Source organism: Schistocerca gregaria, chromosome 9, assembly GCF_023897955.1.
Source record: "Schistocerca gregaria isolate iqSchGreg1 chromosome 9, iqSchGreg1.2, whole genome shotgun sequence".
Lineage (NCBI taxonomy): Eukaryota > Metazoa > Arthropoda > Insecta > Orthoptera > Acrididae > Schistocerca > Schistocerca gregaria.
The window spans coordinates 187,436,231-187,456,030 of NC_064928.1; the positions used below are offsets into that span (position 1 = coordinate 187,436,231).

The following is a 19,800-nucleotide window of genomic DNA, read 5'->3' on the forward strand; positions in this document are numbered from 1 at the left end:
CTGTCCTTTACTACATTTCATTAAAGACGAAATTTGTTTCTCCCTGTCCGACAAGGATGATGAAGTACTCGGCTCGAAGCCCCACAGTTAGAAGATCAACTATGGATAATTTTCCGGCAAGATGGAGCAACACCCCCCCCCCCCCCCCCCACCGCCCCCCCCCCCCCACACACACACAAACTGGGCTTTGAAAGTTCGTGATTTCCTGGATGAAACATTTCTGAATCAGTGGATTGGAAAGAACGGTCCAACGCCCTGACCACCCCGCTCTCCAGACTTTACGCCCCTTGACTTTTTTTTCTGGGGCTACATCAGAGACAGAGTCTTCGTCACACCAGTTGCTGACGTCGACAAACTGAAGGCTAGGATACAAGCTGCTGTGGGAACTGTGACAGTATACACGTTACGAAACACGTGGCGGGAACTGGAATACCACCTCGACATTCTCCGAGCTACCAAGGGAGCACACGTTGAGGTTTACTAATGTAAGTGGTCTTAAATAAACTAGTAACACTAACCTATGTAATGGCATCAAATTTAAATTATTATGTCAGACGAATATTCTGTAATAATTTGTTATAATCAGGGCAAGACTTTGTGCTCACCCTGTATTATTATTATTATTATTAAAAATACACCTCTGCGGCTGGTTGCCAGAGTGCAGTAGAGTAGGCAGTACAGTGGAGTAGGTTAGAGAAGGAAAGTAGTGCAGTGTAGTCACCTGTACGACGGAGAGCAGGGGGTTGGTGGCGTCCAGCGGCGACGCGGGCTCCGGGCTCTGGCTAGCGGACAGCAGGCGGCTACCCAGCAGCGACCCCGGGGATGCCTTCCCGCTGGCACTGCAACACGACAAGCACTGTGCTGCACCCAGGTTCCCAGCTGTCCACGTCAATCTCTGGCTCTGTACGTCCTTTCCATCAGCTGCCGGCACAACTCCAAAACAGCGAAGTTTTAGGTGAAATTGGACAGACACCTGTGCCCGTGCGAAAAAGCGAGGTGGGCCCGTGCCGTGTTGCCTTGTCTCCTCATGCCAGCCAATGAAAGCCAAGTGACCACAGCAGCTGTGGGCACGCTCACCCGACGACTGCTCACCCGGCAAGGCGCATCGCAGTGGGCACAGCGACCCGCACCCGAAGCTGCCAGCTGACACGACTACCAAACACCGTATTCCAATTATTGTTTTCCACTGCAGGCGCAGTGAGAGCCCTCACAACTTTGCCAATGCCGCCCTGGCAGCTGAATTGTCAGTCCCTATCCCCTTTAGATTAGACCCATACCCCAAGAAGTTAAGAGTTGTTAAAACCTAGAAGAAAAAACCAACCATTGCATCTGATGACTGATAAGAAATGTCCAGCAGCAAAAATGAAATTTTCACTCTGCTGTGGATTGTGCACTAATATGAAAGTCCCTGGTAGATTAAAACAGTGTGCCAGACCAACACTCAAACTTGGGACCTTTGTCTTTCGTGGGAAAATGCAGTCGTGAGTCGTGCTTTGGTAGCTCAGAGCACTTGCTCACGAAATGCAAACGGCCCAAGTTCGATACTCAATTCGGCATGCAGTTTTAATCTGCCAGGAAGTTTCATTGTTCAGCTGATAAGAGTCATTTCATGACTTGTTAGACGAAAGTATCTTGAAGGGCAAAGGGATGGCTGTATGTCTCTGATCGGCCCTCATGTACGTCCACAGTTCCTGAACCAAATGATGGGCTGGCTCCTTGCTCAGTCTGTACCTCATCACAAAGTTGCTCTCACACATTTCAAAGGGATTTATCTGGTTGCACAGACTGCGGTCCTAAATCTCATGCCGCCACATTTCCTAAAGCCCTTTGCCTACCTTTGTAGCTCTTGCCTTCTTCTTAACAGTACCATCCACATTTTGTTCACTTCCACGATGCGCAATAACATTTATGAACTCCGTTTTCAAATCAGATAAGTCTTGGTGATTCTTCAATAAAAGATAATCACTAAATCCAAAATTAAAATTTACTCAATATTTCTAAAATAACAAATTATCTCCACAATCAAAGCCAACCAAACCAACCAAACGGCCTTACTGGCACCTCACAACCTCTCGGTGCAGAAGACGAACAAGTGTGTGTGTGTGTGTGTGTGTGTGTGTGTGTGTGTGTGTGTGTGTGTGTGTGTGTGTTGGGGCTTATGGGCGCTCAACATCGAGGACATCAGCGCCCTGACACACATTAAAAGGAACGAATGTGAATAGACTGAATAAAACTGAAAAACACACTCAGGGACGTTATTACTGAGGCTAACCTTAAGAACTGAACAATATGGATGATACAGAATAGGCCTACAGGACTCAGCATCCAGACACTTACAACCTCCACCGTAGGCTCGGGTAGTCTCTAATGATTTCTCGTCTGGCATTGCCTCGGCAGAGGAACCTGCGGTCTAGTAGCCATTAAACCGCCCCCCCCCCCCCACACACACACACGAAACTGGCACATTATCTTAAAATAATGAGTAAAGAAGTCGTTAAAACGTTGCCTTATGGCTGATTACCTGTGGCGGTTTCGTAAAAGACTGTGCCCCTACCTCTCTGTACAATTCAAAGCCACTTCATCTTGTCTGAAATTATTGGAAGGATCTGGGACATGTTAGGGCCCAAGATCTGATGAAGGGAAACCAATAATCTACATCGCCCTATGGTGGAAACCAACAGTACAATTTTGTGTGCTAAAAGAAAGAATTGTGTGATACTGGTGTGTGGGAGCTATGTAAGTGTATATATCATGTAAAGGTGAGAGCAATGGGTTCGTGCGCTGTGTGCGGTCTTGTTTGTGTTGCATGTTGATGATGAGAAAGATGAAAACCACAGCCTACTCCCTCCAACGGCAGTGAGGGGTACCGCTGGGCTCAATGACTCCATCTTACAACTAGAAAAAATAGAATACATATAAAAATCCTGCAATGATTTGCCAGTAGTCCCCGCGTCAGCAGAACGAAGTTATCAATAAAGAAAGATAGTGAAGTAGTGGATTTTTCACTTTCCTTGTCAGAAAAGTTCCAGGACAGGTTTTCTATTTTTTTTTAATTTTTTTTTTTTTACTTTCCGAGTTAGCAGTACTAAAAAGGAACAAATTTTGTTGCTATGTTACCTAGTATATGTGCGCCCTTGAAATGACCTTCGCCATGTTTCCTCCCAAACTCAGTAGGTGGCAGCGTTAAAGAAACGCACTGTTTGGGTTCTTAGCACATTAGTTACGGTGACGCAATGGCTGCTGATTGTGAGCAAAGCGTGAACATTAAGTTCTGCGTTAAGCTCGGGAAAACCACAAGTGAAATGTGAACAATGGTAAAACCATGCATATGCTGGAGAGGCACTTTCAAGAAGTCGTGCTTTCGAACTGCACAAAAGGTTTGGTTGAAGGCACGGATTCAGTGCGGATCCCAGAATTAGTCGCCCGTCTGCAGCCCATACCGATGAAACGTGGAGAGTGTAAGGCAGTTATTGCAAGAAGACCATCATGAAACTTAATTTGAATCGTGACGTGTGTCATAAGCTTTTACATTGAATGTTAGGGAAAGGGAAACTTAGTGCAAAACTCGTCCCTCACTCACTAACAGATGAACTGAAAATGACTGGGAATAGTCAGACGAGACAACACATTTCTGTCAAAGGTTATTACTGGCGTTAACGGCCTTGCCGAAATGGATACACTGGTTCCCGTGAGATCACCGAAGTTAAGCGCTGTCGGGCGTGGCCAGCACTTGGATGGGCCATCATCCAGGCCGCCATGTGCTATTGCCATTTTTTGGGGTGCACTCAGCCTCGTGATGCGAATTGAGGAGCGACTCGACCGATTAGTAGTTGCTTCTGTCAAGAATACCGTCTTACGACCGGGAGAGTGGCGTGCTGACCCCACGCCCCTACTATCCGCATCCTTCACCAAGGAAGACAAGGCGGTCGGACGGTCCCGGCAGGCCACTCGTGGCCTGAAGACGGAGTGCTGTTATTGCTGGGGATGAAAGTTGGTGCTATCAGTAAGACTTTCGCACGAAGTGTCAAAGTCCAGAATGGTGGAATCACGGGTATCCAGACTCGAAAAAAGTCAAACCACAAAGACAAATGTTGATCTCATTCCTTGATAGTAAAGGATTATTTGACAACAAGTATGTTCCTTCGTGTCAAATAGTGAGCCAAACTCTTTACGGAACATCAAAGTCTCGAAACATTTGCAAGCAATTCGGCGTCCCGCCCCCATTTGCAGCATTTTCAGGACTGGTTCTTAATGCATGGTAATGCAAGACCCCATACTGCTATATCTGTTACTAAGTATCTGGCCAGATATTGTACTGTTGCCATCCCACATCCGCCATATTCGCACCACCTCTCGCCTTGTGATTTTTCCTTGTTTCCGCGGCTGAAAGGAAAGCTTTGTCAAGATACTGAAGACATCCAAAGGGCTGTCACAAATGAGCTTACAAGCACCACAGTTGAAAATTTCCCTGCGTGCATCCAAGATGTCCAGAAACATTGGCAACCGTTTATACAGGATGAACATTAATAAAACTGGAACTTCCTGGCAGATTAAAACTGTGTGCCGAGCCAAGGCTCGAACTCGGGACCTTTGCCTTTTGCGGGCAAGTGCTCTACCAACTGAGCTACCCAAACACGACTCACGCACCGTCCTCACAGCTTTACTTCTGCCAGTACCTCGTCTCCTACCTTCCAGACTTTACAGAAGCTCTCCTGCGAACCTTGCATAACTAGTACCCCTGAAAGAAAGGATGTTCATAAAACTGACAAACTGTAGGGGCGGATTCCTGAATGAAAATGGAGGAGAGCCTATGAACATGGGTCTGGAAACGCATCGTTGCCACGGTAGATGGCACTGATGAATGACAGTTCTTCTGATCATGTACCGTGTGTTCCATGTTTGTTGCAGGGTGTGTGATTGATGTAGCATACTGTAAGCAGCAGAATGGTCCAGTATTCAATGTCAGGAACAAGCCACGATGGTGTTTATCTACGCCCAAACAGATGGAAACGGTTGACAAGAAGCACAGCTGTACCAAAACAAGTACCCATACAGATACCAGCCATTTCAAACAACATTTCAAGCCCTTTGACGGGTTTGTGTAATCATGAGTCCTTTCACGCGGACGAGCATGCAGGTTGGTCGTGGACTGTGCGTACAGGTGACTTGTAGGGCTGGGAACAGGATACTGAGACGAAACCTAGTACAAGCTCCAGGCAAGTGGCCTGCCAACATGGCGTAGGCCAAAGTACGATTATGTGTACCCTGCATGACAACGCATACCATCCCTGTCATCTAAAACAAGTGCAAGGATTATCAGAAATTGATTTCCCTCTATGAGTACCATTTTGTCGACGGTTTCTGCACCAGGCCTTCACAATTACAGGATTTCTGTCATCAGTCCTCTCTACCAACAAAGCAACCCTTATCTGAACTGTCATCATCAGTCGTCATCTGTGAACTACAGACAATCCTTGGGGAATGCTTGAGGCAGCTCATAAGCAATGGTTCAGCATCAATGTATGGGCAGGGATTCTTGGCGACCACATGCCTCGACCAGTTATTATTCCAAAATGCCGTGACAGAGGAACGTACCTAGACTTCCTGAAGAATACTCTGCTAGGCTGCTTGAGGAGATGCCTTTGGCAGTGTGACAGGTTACGTGATTTCTGCATGACAGAGCACTACCCCAGTTTGCCAACACCTCAACAGCATCTTGTCTGGACATTGGATCGCACATGGAGGCCCTGTAGCATGTCCTGAAAAATCACTGAATTTAAACCTCCTGGATTTTCACCTTTGGGGGCATCTGAAAAGTGTTGTGTATGCTGAACTGGTCCGTCTCAAAAGCTGAGGGGTCAACATGGCCGTCTGTCACACCAAGGGGCCCGGGTTCGATTCCCGGCTGGGTCGGATATTTTCTCCACTCATGGACTAGGTGTTGTGTTGTCCTCATTATCATTTCATCATCACAGTGGAAGGCACTGGGAAGGCACCACTGGAATCATTTCAGTAGACACTCATGCAGTGGACCTCTCTGACAAGGCTTCCCCCGTGACAAGACCTGCTGTAAGGCGGAACACAAAGTTAGTTATGCTGAACCAGTTTTTATTTATTTATTTATTTATTTATGTATTGTTCCATGGGACCAAATTAAGGAGAAGTCTCCATGGTCATGGAACGAGTCAAAACATGAAATTATAACATGATATTACAAATAGATAAAATGAAATATATAAAAAAACATATTCAGGTGACAAGTCGTAAGTTTAAATAAAGAAAATCAACAATGTAACTCTGGAATTTGCTTAATTTTTTTAGCTATTCCAGGAGCTCCTCGACAGAATAGGAGTGAGCCATGAGGAAACTCTTCAGTTTAGACTTAAAAGAGTTTGGGCTACTGCTAAGATTTTTGAGTTCTTGTGGTAGCTTATTGAAAATGGATGCAGCAGAATAGTGCACTCCTTTCTGCACAAGAGTCAAGGAAGTGCATTCCACATGCAGATTGTATTTCTGCCTAGTATTAACTGAGAGAAAGCTGCTAATTCTTGGGAATAGGCTAATATTGCTAACAACAAACGACATTAAAGAAAATATATACTGTGAGGGCAATGTCAGAATTCCCAGACTACTGAATATGAGCCGACAAGAGGTTATCGAACTTACACCACATATGGCTCGAACAGCCCGTTTTTGAGCCAAAAATACCCTTTTCGAATCAGAAGAATTACCCCAAAAAATAATACCATACGACATAAGCGTATGAAAATATGCGAAGTAGACTACTTTTCGTGTTGAAGTGTTACTTATTTCAGATACTGTTCTAATGGTAAATAAAGCAGCATTTAGTTTCTGAACAAGATCCTGGACATGAGCTTTCCACAACAGCTTACTATCTATCCGAACACCTAGGAACTTGAACTGTTCCGTCTCGCTTATAATATGCCCATTCAGTCTGATCAAAATACCAGTTCTTGTTGAATTGTGAGTTAGAAACTGTAAGAACTGAGTCTTACTGTGATTAGCATCAAATTATTTTCCACAAGTCACGTACTTATTTCATGAACTACATTATTTGATACTGTTTCAATATTACACACAAGATCCTTCACTACCAAGCTGGTGTCATCAGCAAAAGGAAATATTTTTGAATCACCTGTAATATTAGAAGGCATATCATTTATATAAATAAGAAACAACAGTGGCCCCAGCACCGACCCTTGGGGAACACCCCACTTAACAGTGCCCCATTGGGACTGAACGTCACTACCACTCTCAATATTGAGGAGAATTACCTTCTGCTTTCTGTTCTTAAAGTAAGAGGCGAACCAATTGTAAGCTACTACCCGTACTCCATAATGGTCCAACTTCTGCAGTAATATTTTGTGGTCAACACAGTCAAAAGCCTTCGTTAAATCAAAGAAAACACCTAGCGTTCGCAACCTTTTATTTAATCTGTCCAAAACCTCACAGAGAAAAGAGAGTATAGCATTTTCAGTTGTTAAACCATTTTTAAAACCAAACTGAACGCTTGACAGCAAATTATGTGAATTTAAATACTCCAGTAACCTTGTATATACAGCCTTCTCGATAACTTTAGCAAACACTGATGGCATAGAAATAGGTCTAAAATTGTCAACATTATTAATGTCTCCCTTTTTATAAAGTGGCTTCACTACCGAGTACTTTAATCGGTCAGGAAACCGACCACTCCTAAAGGAAAAGTTACAGATACGGCTAAGGACTGGGCTAACATACATAGAACAATACTTCAGTGTCCTGCTGGATACCCCGTCATATCCATGAGAGTTCTTGGTCTTTAGTGATTCAATTATTAACTCAATCTCCCTCTTGTCAGTATCATGGAGGAGCATTTCAGATAACAGTCTCGGAACACTTTTTTGTAAGAGCGCTATGTGATTCCCTGTTGGGACTAGGTTTCTATTTAGTTCACCTGCTATATACGGAAAGTGATTATTAAATACTGTACATATACGCGACTTATCATTTCCACTACACACTGATTCTATATCCTCAACCTGTCTCTGCAGACCAGCCACTTCCTTTACGACTGACCATATTGTTTTAATTTTATCCTGAGACTTAGCTATTCTATCTGCATACCACATACTTTTTGCCTTCCTAATAACATTTTTAAGCACCTTACAATACTGTTTGTAATGGGCTGCTCCATTTAGATTTTGACTGTTTCTAACGTTCTGATATAATTGCCACTTTGTTCTAAAAGATATTCTTATCCCTCTAGTCGGCCACCCAGGCTGCCTGTTTGTGCTAGTACCCTGTTTTGAACGTTCTAACGGAAAGCAACTTTCAAAGAGCACGAGAAAAGTCTTGAGAAAAGCATTATATTTATCGTCTACTGTATCAGCGCTATAAACATCTTGCCACTCTTATTCCTTGATAAGGTTTACAAAGGTCTCTGCAGCAACTGAATCAGCTTTCCTAAACAGCTGATGACTATATTTAACACGTGTTGCAGCACAAAAATTTTTTAGAGTTAAAATTTGTGCATCATGATCTGAAAGGCCATTCACCTTTTTGCTAACAGAATGCCCTTCTAGTAATGAGGAATGAACAAAAAGTTGTCTATGGTTGTTCTACTGTTCCCTTGCACTCTCGTTGGAAAGAATATACGGTTTGCATAAGATTATATGAATTAAGGAGGTCTACCAGCATCCTCTTTCTTGCACAATCACTTATACAATTAATATTGAAGTCACCACATATAACTAACTTTTTGTATTTCCTATAAAATGAACCAAGAACCTCCTCTAGCTTTAGCAAAAATGTTGTGAAATCGGAGTCTGGGGATCTATAAATAACAAGAGTTAGAAGTTTAGCTCCATTAAATTTAACCACACCTGCACAACATTCAAACACCTTTTCAGTGCAGTACTTTGAAACATCAATTGACTCAAATGGGATGCCGTTTTTCACATACATGGCTAGTCCTCCACACCGCAAAGAGCTCCTCGAAAAGCTGCCAGCCAACCTGTATCCTGGTAAAGGAAGCCTCTGAATTATCTTCTTATTTAATAAGTGTTCAGATATACCAATAATTTCAGAGTCAACATCTATAAGCAGTTCACTAACTTTATCTCTAATACCTTGTATATTTTGATGAAATATAGTAATTCCCTCATTACTCGGATACCTAAGCTTTGTCAAAAGTGGTTCCTTTGTTAGAGAGACTTCCCTTAAGCAGGAATACCTATCAGCTGACTTCAATCTATAAAAGGTGCAGCTCTTACACTACTGCAGGAATTTTCCCATGAGTGATCCCACCAACCACACATATGCTGTTACCTATAAGCTTTGCCAACCTCCCCTTCCCATACCTGTTGAGGTGCAGGCTGTGTCTAGTGAAACCCGTCCTGCTGATAGACTCCACCGACACCACTGAAATGTGACCCATGATTTCTGTCATCAGCGCACCCCCAAGTCTCATGTTATTACGTCTGACGGCTGTATTAAGATGCGGCCGATCGTGACGCTGAAACAGTTCCACGAAATGCACATTCGTGTTGCCAGTCTGAGTGGCTATCTTTTCCAGGTCACCATCTGTATCATACTCCCCATCCCTATCAATGCTATTACCAGCCCCACCCACAATCACTACTTGATCCTCTTTAGTAAAATCCCTACATAACCCCCCTATGTTAACAGTCACCTGAGCCAATCCTGCATTAGGCTTCACAATGCTGGTGACCTGATGCCCAGTCCCTTCAACAATGTGTTCACAATGCCAGTGAGGCCACAACGCGCGAAAGAGTGCAGCGATCCACGATGTGACTTGCAAACACGTGTATTGCATCCGTTGGAGGAAACTGAACAAAAATGGTTCAAATGGCTCTGAGCACTATGGGACTCAACTGCTGTGGTCATCAGTCCCCTAGAACTTAGAACTACTTAAACCTAACTAACCTAAGGACATCACACACATCCACGCCCGAGGCAGGATTCGAACCTGCGACCGTAGCAGTCGCACGGTTCCCGACTGCGCGCCTAGAACCGCGAGACCACCCCGGCCGGCAAAACTGAACATCTGATGTGACATGCGATGTAGATCTGTACAGTGTTCTCGGACGATTTGTTGTCACTGCACACACACTGTCTGTTTCTGGACACGTGTTCACGAGACCTTTTTTCCTCCATTTCCAGGCAGATATCCGTTCCTGCAGTTTGTCGCTTTTGTTAATGTTCAGTCCGTATGTACAAAATTTTGCCATCGTTTCGTCGAAGAGCACCAATTTGGTTCTGCCAGCGGTCCCCAAATGGGTAGAATGAAGCGATCAATAAGGGAAGTAGTGAGGCTGGGGGCTTTTTAGGCAGACAGCGGCCGAAAGGTGGCGCCACTCACCTGTGCGCGCGCTGGCCGCGGTTGTTGTTCTCGTCGCCCCTGGCGGCGGGGGCGCCGGGCGCGGGGGCGGTGCTGGAGGCGGCGGAGGCGGACGAGGAGGAGCAGGAGGAGCCGGGCAGCGGGGCCTGCGCCTGGCCCGAGCTCGAGTCGGGCTTGGAGCTCTCCTCGGCGCGCATCGCCAGCCCCAGGTCCAGGTCCAGCTCGGCCACGCAGCTCTCCAGGTGGCGCAGCAGGCGCTGCTTGAGCGACGCGTGCGGCTCGGGCGGCGCCAGCACCACCTCGGGCGACTCCAGGAAGCGGCCCACCTGCCGGACCGTCGACACCTCCGTCTCACACTTCAGGATGCACTGAGAGCGCGCGAAAAATTAAGGCGTAGCGCTTGGCATCGCGCCTACGTACGAGGGGCGTTTGAAAAGTCTGTGCAACAATAAAAACTACTTACACTACTGGCCATTAAAATTGCTATACCAAGAAAAAAAATGAAGATGATAAACGGGTATTCATTGGACAAATATACTCCTGGAAATGGAAAAAAGAACACATTGACAGCGGTGTGTCAGACCCACCATACTGCTCCGGACACTGCGAGAGGGCTGTACAAGCAATGATCACACGCACGGCACAGCGGACACACCAGGAACCGCGGTGTTGGCCGTCGAATGGCGCTAGCTGCGCAGCATTTGTGCACCGCCGCCGTCAGTGTCAGCCAGTTTGCCGTGGCATACGGAGCTCCATCGCAGTCTTTAACACTGGTAGCATGCCGCGACAGCGTGGACGTCAACCGTATGTGCAGTTGACGGACTTTGAGCGAGGGCGTATAGTGGGCATGCGGGAGGCCGGGTGGACGTACCGCCGAATTGCTCAACACGTGGGGCGTGAGGTCTCCACAGTACATCGATGTTATCGCCAGTGGTCGGCGGAAGGTGCACGTGCCCGTCGACCTGGGACCGGACCGCAGCGACGCACGGATGCACGCCAAGACCGTAGGATCCTACGCAGTGCCGTAGGGGACCGCACCGCCACTTCCCAGCAAATTAGGGACACTGTTGCTCCTGGGGTATCGGCGAGGACCATTCGCAACCGTCTCCATGAAGCTGGGCTACGGTCCCGCACACCGTTAGGCCGTCTTCCGCTCACGCCCCAACATCGTGGAGCCCGCCTCCAGTGGTGTCGCCACAGGCGTGAATGGAGGGACGAATGGAGACGTGTCGTATTCAGTGATGAGAGTCGCTTCTGCCTTGGTGCCAATGATGGTCGTATGCGTGTTGTGCACCGTGCAGGTGAGCGCCACAATCAGGACTGCATACGACCGAGGCACACAGGGCCAACACCCGGCATCATGGTGTAGGGAGCGATCTCCTACACTGGCCGTACACCTCTGGTGATCGTCGAGGGGACACTGAATAGTGTACGGTACATCCAAACCGTCATCGAACCCATCGTTCTACCATTCCTAGACCGGCAAGGGAACTTGCTGTTCCAACAGGACAATGCACGTCCGCATGTATCCCGTGCCACCCAACGTGCTCTAGAAGGTGTAAGTCAACTACCCTGGCCAGCAAGATCTCCGGATCTGTCCCCCATTGAGCATGTTTGGGACTGGATGAAGCGTCGTCTCACGCGGTCTGCACGTCCAGCACGAACGCTGGTCCAACTGAGGCGCCAGGTGGAAATGGCATGGCAAGCCGTTCCACAGGACTACATCCAGCATCTCTACGATCGTCTCCATGGGAGAATAGCAGCCTGCATTGCTGCGAAAGGTGGATATACATTGTACTAGTGCCGACGTTGTGCATGCTCTGTTGCCTGTGTCTATGTGCCTGTGGTTCTGTCAGTGTGATCATGTGATGTATCTGACCCCAGGAATGTGTCAATAAAGTTTCCCCTTCCTGGGACAATGAATTCACGGTGTTCTTATTTCAATTTCCAGGAGTGTATATTATACTAAGAACTGACATGTGATTACATTTTCACGCAATTTGTGTGTATAGATCCTGAGAAATCAGCACCCAGAACAACCACCTCTGGCCGTAATAACAGCTTTGATACACCTGGGCATTGAGTCAAACAGAGCTTGGATGGCGTGTAGAGGTACAGCTGCCCATGCAGCTTCAACACGATACCACTGTTTATCAAGAGTAGTAACTGGTGTATTGTGACGAGCCAGTTGCTCGGCCACCATTGACCAGACGTTGTCATTTGGTGAGAGATCTGGAGAATGTCCTGGCCAGGGCAGCAGTCGCACATTTTCTGTATCCCGTACAGGACCTGCAACATGCGGTCGTGCATTATCCTGCTGAAATGTAGGATTTTGTAGGGATCGAATGAAGGGTACACGGGTCGTAACACATCTGAAATGTAACGTCCACTGTTCAAAGTGCCGTCAATGTGAACAAGAGGTGACCGAGACATGTACCAATGGCACCCCATACCATCACGCCGGGTGATACGCCAGTATGGAGGTGACGAATACACGCTTCCAATGTGCATTCACCGCGATGTCGCCAAACACGGATGCGACCATCGTTACGCTGGAAACAGAACCTGGATACATCCGAAAAAATTACGTGCTGCCATTCGTGCACCCAGGTTCGTTGTTGAGTACACCATAGCAGGCGCTCCTGTCTATGATGCAGTGTCAAGAGTAGCCACAGCACAGCCATGGTCTCCGACCTGATACTCCATGCTGCTGCAAACGTTGTCGAACTGTTCGTGCAGATGGTTGTTGTCTTGCAAGCGTCCCTTTCTGTTGACTCAGGGATAGAGACGTGGCTGGACTACCAATTACAGCCATGCGGACAAGATGCCTGTCATCTCGACTGCTAGTGATACGAGGCCGTTGGGATCCAGCACGGCATTCCGTATTACCCTGCTGAACCCACTGATTCCATATTATGCTAACAGTCATTGGATCTCGACCAACGCGAGCAGCAATGTCGCGATACGATAAACCGCAATCGCGATAGGCTACAATCGGACCTTTATCAAAGTCGGAAACGTGATGGTACGCATTTCTCCTCCTTACACGAGGCATCACAACAACGTTTCACCAGGCAACGCCGGTCAACTGCTGTTTGTGTATGAGAAATCGGTTGGAAACTTTCCTTATGTCAGCAACTTGCAGGCGTCGCCACCGGCGCCAACCTTGTGTGAATGGCATTTTTTTGTTTTGTTTTGTTTTTTTGCAGCTTGGTTTCAAAACGGTCCAATAACTGTGAATAACCTGCACCTGTAATAGTTGTACCCTTTTCCAGATAGTCGATGAGGATTATCCCTTTCGAATCCCAAAATACAGTCACCATAACCTTTCCAGCCGAAGAAATGGTCTTCGCCGTTTTTGGTGCAGATTCTCCCTTGCTATCCCATTGTTTAGATTGTTGTTTGGTCTCAGGAGTATAGTAATGTACCCATGTTTCATCCATAGTGACGAAATGACACTTAAAGTCCTGCGAATTCTTCCCGAACAGCGGCAAACCATGCTTGCAACATTTCACACGATTCCGTTTTTGATCACGTGTGAGCAATCGCGGAACCCATCTTGCAGATAGCTTTCTCATGTCCAAATGTTTATGCAAAATATTATGTACCCATTCATTTGAGATGCCCACAGCTCTAGCAATTTTACGCACCTTAACTCGGCTGTCATCCATCACCGTATCATGGAATTTGTCAATGATTTCTGGAGTCGTAACCTCCACAGGGCCTCCAGAACGTTCAGCATTACTTGTGCCCATATGGCCACTCCGAAAATTTTGAAACTACTTATAACTGTTCTAATCGAAGGTGCAGAATCAGTGTAATTTTTATCAAGCTTCTCCTGAGGCGTTATGCCTTTCATAAAGTAATGTTTAATCACCACATCAAATTCTTTTTCGTATATTTTTTGACAATCACTCGATTTCCTTGATTTACGCTAATGCCAAACACAAAGAAATAGACCAGTATGGCTGAAATTTGGTGTGCGTTCTTTCCGAAGATGCTACTAACTAAACAAAACCATCTCTCGGACTTTTCACGGACTTTTCAAACGCCCCTCGTAAGTGAGAGACAGAAGCGAGCAGACACGTACATGGGGTCACAGTTATCTCATAACAGATGTGCTCTGATCCAGTAGTTAGCTTTAAATAGTTTCGGTTGTGACCGAAAGGTGTCAGCTCCTTAAGGACTATGAAATTGTCAAGTATAGTTGTTGTTTTGTGGTCTTCAGTCCGAAGACTGGTTTGATGCAGCTCTCCATGTTACTCCATCCAGTGAAAGCCTCTTCATGTCCAAATAAGTACAGCAACTTATATCCTTCTGAATCTGCTTACTTATTCCTCTTGGCCTCTCTCTACAATTTTTACTCTCCACTCTTCTTCAGTATCAAATTCATGATTCCTTGACGTCTCAGAATGCATCCTATCAACCTATCCCTTCTTCTAGTGGGTTATGCTAGAAATTTCTTTTCTCTCCGTCTCAGAACCTCCTTGTTAGTTACATCACCTACCTACCTAATCTTGAGCATTCTTCTAGCACCACAATTCAGAAGCCTTTATTATTTTTTATCTAAACTGTTTATAGCCCATATTTCACTTCCATACATGTATACACCCCATATAAATACTTTCAGAAAAAACTTCCTAATACGAGGGTAGTCCAGAACATAAGTTCTGATCAGTCATGAAATGGACACCACAGTGAAAACCCAATGAAGCTTTGCACAGATGAGTTGAGTAGTATCTCTAGTAAGAAAATCGATCGCATCAAGATGCTCTTTTCAGTTGTGAGCGCACTGTGAGCGAGTAAAGGTGCCTAGAAGCACACTGTCTCCTACCAAGTAGGAGGGCCCGCTGAGAGACTTCGCCTTACTGAATGCAGCCCACCTAACACAACTGCCACGCACTTCCCTCTCCATGGCAATTCTCAGCTGCACTCTGCAGAGGCAGTGAAGACGCTCCTGAAGCCTTGTCGATGGGAAGTGTTCGATCACCCACAACACAGCCCTAATTGGCTCGTCCTGAGTATCATCTCTCTGCACATGAAACGCTGGATACAAAGACAACATTGGGGCGCAGGCTATATCCTATAGACCAGCGCAGAGAATTATCGGAAAGCAGAGGCGACTGCCTTCTATGACGATGTTGTTGGAAATTTGGTAAAACGCTCCAGCAAATGTCTAAGTCGGAGCGGCTACTATGTAGAGAAGTATCTGGAAAGTGTAGGTAACTCTAGCAAATAAAATGTTTCTGATTTTCACTGTGGTTTACATTTAGCAACCGATCCGGACTTACTTTCTGGACAACCATCGTAGTTAAATCTATAAGATTCATCAGACAAAATGGTCCAGTTGCAGATATCCGGACAACGTGTTGAGGGAGATGTTAGTCCTGTATGCTTTAATAAACAACTATGTGTAGACTATAATAAATGTTACTTTTTTTGCGAATGGGCGTAGTGTGGCAGTTTAGCAGCGGTTGGTTATTTATCATTGTTTCTTCCTCTTCCCCAGGAAAAACTTGGCGCAGTGTGGCACACCAATGGAGGTGCCTGCGACGAACGTTACCACGGAAGAGCAATGGGGTGAGATATACTTTGTTTGTGAGGAAGGTGTCCGTCCAGCGGACATACACGGGAGAATGCAGGGTAAGTATGGTGCGAACTGTGTTTGAGTCAAAACAATGCGCAAGTGGTGTCAGCATTTTCGTCATGGCAAGGAGACACTCACGGATGATGCGCGCGACACGGGTAGGTGACGAATGGTATTTCCGATGAGACAGTTGCTGCTGCTGACAATTCGATTCAAACTGATACACAGGTCACCTTGGGTGTCATTTTGCAGGAGTGCCATGGCAATGTGCATGCCACTGTGTGCAATGCACTTGGATACCAGACGGTCTGTGCTCAGTCAGCCCCCAAATGTTTGTCCGGGGAACAGCAACGCAACAGAATGGGAATATCAGCCAGCCATTTGACGTGTTATCAGAACGAGATCGGCGATTTCCTTTCCAAGATAATTCCTGGAGGTAATTCCATAAGCCTATTGTTTCAACCGGACTACAAACGTGAGAGTATGAAGTGGATGCATGCAGTTTCATCTCAACCAAAGAAAATCCATTCCAAAACATCAGCTGGTAACGTGATGGTGAGTGTGCTCTTCAGCGAGCACGAACCTCTGCTAGTGGAGTTCCTCCCCAAAGAAGATACAATAAACGCGAAAAAAATGGCGCGACGTTCTCCGTCGAGAATAAACGCTGGGATAACCTTACAAATGGCATCATCTTAGTGGACTACAATGCCCGGCCTCGATGTTGCGAAACAAACCCACGGACTATGGCGTAGTGGAAGTGGGATTTGGTAGACCACCCTACATATAGTCCTGGCTTCAATCCCTGTGATTTCCACGCTGCTGGGCCACTAACGCAGCACCCCTGGGGCACAACTATGGATCAGAAGAAGTGCAGTAAGCTGTGACAGTGGTTCCATACTCTACCCAAAACGTTCTTCTTCCAAGGCATTAATCATCTCGTACCAAGATAGGAGCAATGACAATGGTGTTGCAAGTTCAGCAACGAAGAGATGATTATAATTAATTTTTATAATTATCCTTATTGCTCCTTGGTGGTGGAAAACGTGCTATCGCGTCATTTCAAGCTTCCAGTCCAACGCACCATGATTGCTGAATGGCGAAAGGTATTTACACACTGAAAATATTTCTTTACTAATTTCTGTTTAAATTAACACAACAAGAAGTCCAAAAGAAAACTGGCTTGGCTTTATCTGTCAGTCTTGTTTGTCAGAGAGTGAAATGAAGCGCATATTAGCATCACAAGTCCTTACGATGATATTAGACATACTTCTCTCCTCGAGAATTATGCCACAAAAGTGTAGGTAATAAAGCACATAAGACTCGTTGGAGGTGTCTTTGGTTTCCCTCTGAGCACTTGGTTGTACCAGCCTTCTTTCATGATAGAGTAGAAACAGAGACAAAGGGAAACATGGTGAAAAACTTGCAACGCCCACGAATATCTGGTACTCCTCGCCGACTCAAGATAATGAATAAATTGGAAGAGTTGGAAGACCAGAAATTACAGAATCTTGCCACACAACAGACCACTTGCTTTTTCGATGTGTTGGTTGAAGGAGTAAGAATGAAATTAATATCTTTCTTACAGTTATCCTCTACTGATAGCCAGAACATCCAGTATTCAAATAACTTCGTCACCGCTGCTCTCAGATGAAAGAAGTAAATGACACAATAGAACGCGCTATCAGTCGGATCCAAAAGTACAATGAAACACTGACGAAGGATGAGGAACAGAAACAGTTATTTCTTCGGATTCAAACATCTAAAAGAGCTCCCTACTCCTTCAAAAGTTGCTCTAATGGCACGATTTGCAAATTCAAATGTTCAAATGTGTGTGAATTCCTAAGGGACCAAACTGCTGAGGTCAACGGTTCCTAGACACTCACTACTTGAACTAACTTAAACTAACTTTTGCTAAGAACAACACACACACACGGCCATGCCCGAGGGAGGACTCGAACCTCAGGCAGGAGGGGCCGTGCAATCCGTGACATGACGTCTCTAACTGCGCGGCAAGTTGCACATCCATCAATCGAATGATTTTTTCGGCTTGCGGAGGGACGAGATTTGGAACTTGAGTTTTTTGAACCGCCGTATGTACACGTTTTTTTTACTTGTCGTACACACTAGGAACTCACCTCTCGGGCGCACTCCTGGAATCCGGCGCGGAACTTGGAGAGCACGGAGCTGGAGCCGAGAGCCTTCTGCCGCTGGAGGTGGCGCACCGTCAGCTCCAGGATGTCCGCCTTCTCCAGCTTGGAGTGCTTCGTGTTCTGCTGCAACAGCCGCCCGACATCACTCTGCAGCGTCGCCACACTCACGTCTCCATCACCTCACAACTAGGTGAAATCGTCATCAAATCACATTCAGTGCACTTATGCCAAATGTGCTGTTGCCAGTACTGTGTGATCGTGAACTTCTCAGGCAATTTGGGAGGGAAGTTTTATTGGCAGGTACTTCAGTGACGAAGTATTTGTTTTAGCAATACACGTCCAGCAGCAACACTTTGCTTTCTATTTTTTTATTACCTTTTGTTTAACGCAACAAATTTCGGGGTGGCAGACCCTTTCTCGGTAAATGTCTGCGCCGGATACTAGCCAGGAGGTCTGGCTGATGGCAGGAATGGTTGCTCGAGAATGAGGCTGAGAGGCCTGAACTACTCGCCACGAAAGAAAGATAAATACAAACGAGCGAGGATAGGGAAGTAACGCACAATAATTTTTTTCCTCCCTGGTATTGCAGGTGCAATGTTGAAATTTCACGACGATATAGTTCGAAGTTTGCGCTACAGATGGTATTTTGTTTTGATGAGAGAGGAGCCTGAACCACGAAACAAACATGGTGCTAATGTTACTGTCGTCAACTTGTGAAGAGCAGTGAGATATAGTTCGATATTTGTGGGCCAAAAGGCATAAACCGAGTAGAATTCACAGGGACATGCGTGGAGTGTATGGGGACTATAGTATGGACCGTACCAATGTCTCCAAGTGGTGTGCATTCTTTCGAGAGGGGCCGTGATGGCAAGCTCGCATCACTTAATGCGTTACACCGCAGAGGACATGATTTCCTGAAAGGAATCGCCACTGGTGATAAGTCGTGGGCGTACCACTACATGCCCAAAACCGTGTTGGTCTCTATAGTGTAGAAACATGCTGGTTTCCTAGTACGAAAAAATTGAAAGTGACACAGTCTGCTAAGAAAGTGCTTGTGGCAGTGTTCTGGGATATGCAAGGTGTACTGTTGGTGGAGCCTGCTGAACACCCGACCACTGTGAATGCTGCAGCCCACATTATACTTTGGTTCATGCCCTTCGTGACAAATGCCACAGCATTAACGCTGACAGTGTCAGACTTTCATCTTGAAATTGCCCCCCCCCCCCCTCTCGCTCCTCCCATGCTTCTGCTCCTGCTCGTGAGAAAATCACCAAATTTGGGAGTGAGGTGTTCCATCATCCATCATGCAGTCCAGGCCTTGCACGGCGGACTTTCAGCTGTTTGGTCCCATAAGAAATTCCTGGTCGGCCAGCGCTTTGCGGCAAATGCGGCGTGTATTCAGTAGATGGCTATATTCCAACCAAACGGACTTCTACGAACTGGGCATATTGAAACAGGTACCCTGGTACCACAGTGCGAGAAATCTGTTGAGAACGTTGGTGACTATGTTGAAAAGAAAGTAAAAGACGTAAGTTCATTTGCGATTTTTTTTTATCTGTTAAACTTTTTGGTAAAAACATTATTGCGCCTTACTCTCCGATCTTCCCTCCTACAACCAAAGAGCAAAGTGTAGCTGTGGATCATCTACTGCAGAAACAATACTTTTTGCCCAATTTTACAATGTTGGCACCACGGTGTTTCAA

At 46.0% G+C, this 19,800-nt stretch overlaps 1 protein-coding gene across 1 annotated transcript in view; it reads right to left on the bottom strand.

Moving 5' to 3' along the window:
• LOC126291496 (transcription factor HES-1-like) overlaps window positions 1-19,800 on the bottom strand; it is a 387,022-nt gene that overhangs the window by 21,281 nt on the left and 345,941 nt on the right. The window contains exons 4-6 of the mRNA XM_049985003.1: window positions 18,083-18,220; window positions 10,382-10,686; window positions 722-839 (exon numbers count right to left, since the gene is read on the bottom strand). Of these exons, the coding sequence (XP_049840960.1) occupies window positions 722-839; window positions 10,382-10,686; window positions 18,083-18,220 (561 nt within the window). The remainder of the gene's footprint in view (window positions 1-721; window positions 840-10,381; window positions 10,687-18,082; window positions 18,221-19,800) is intronic.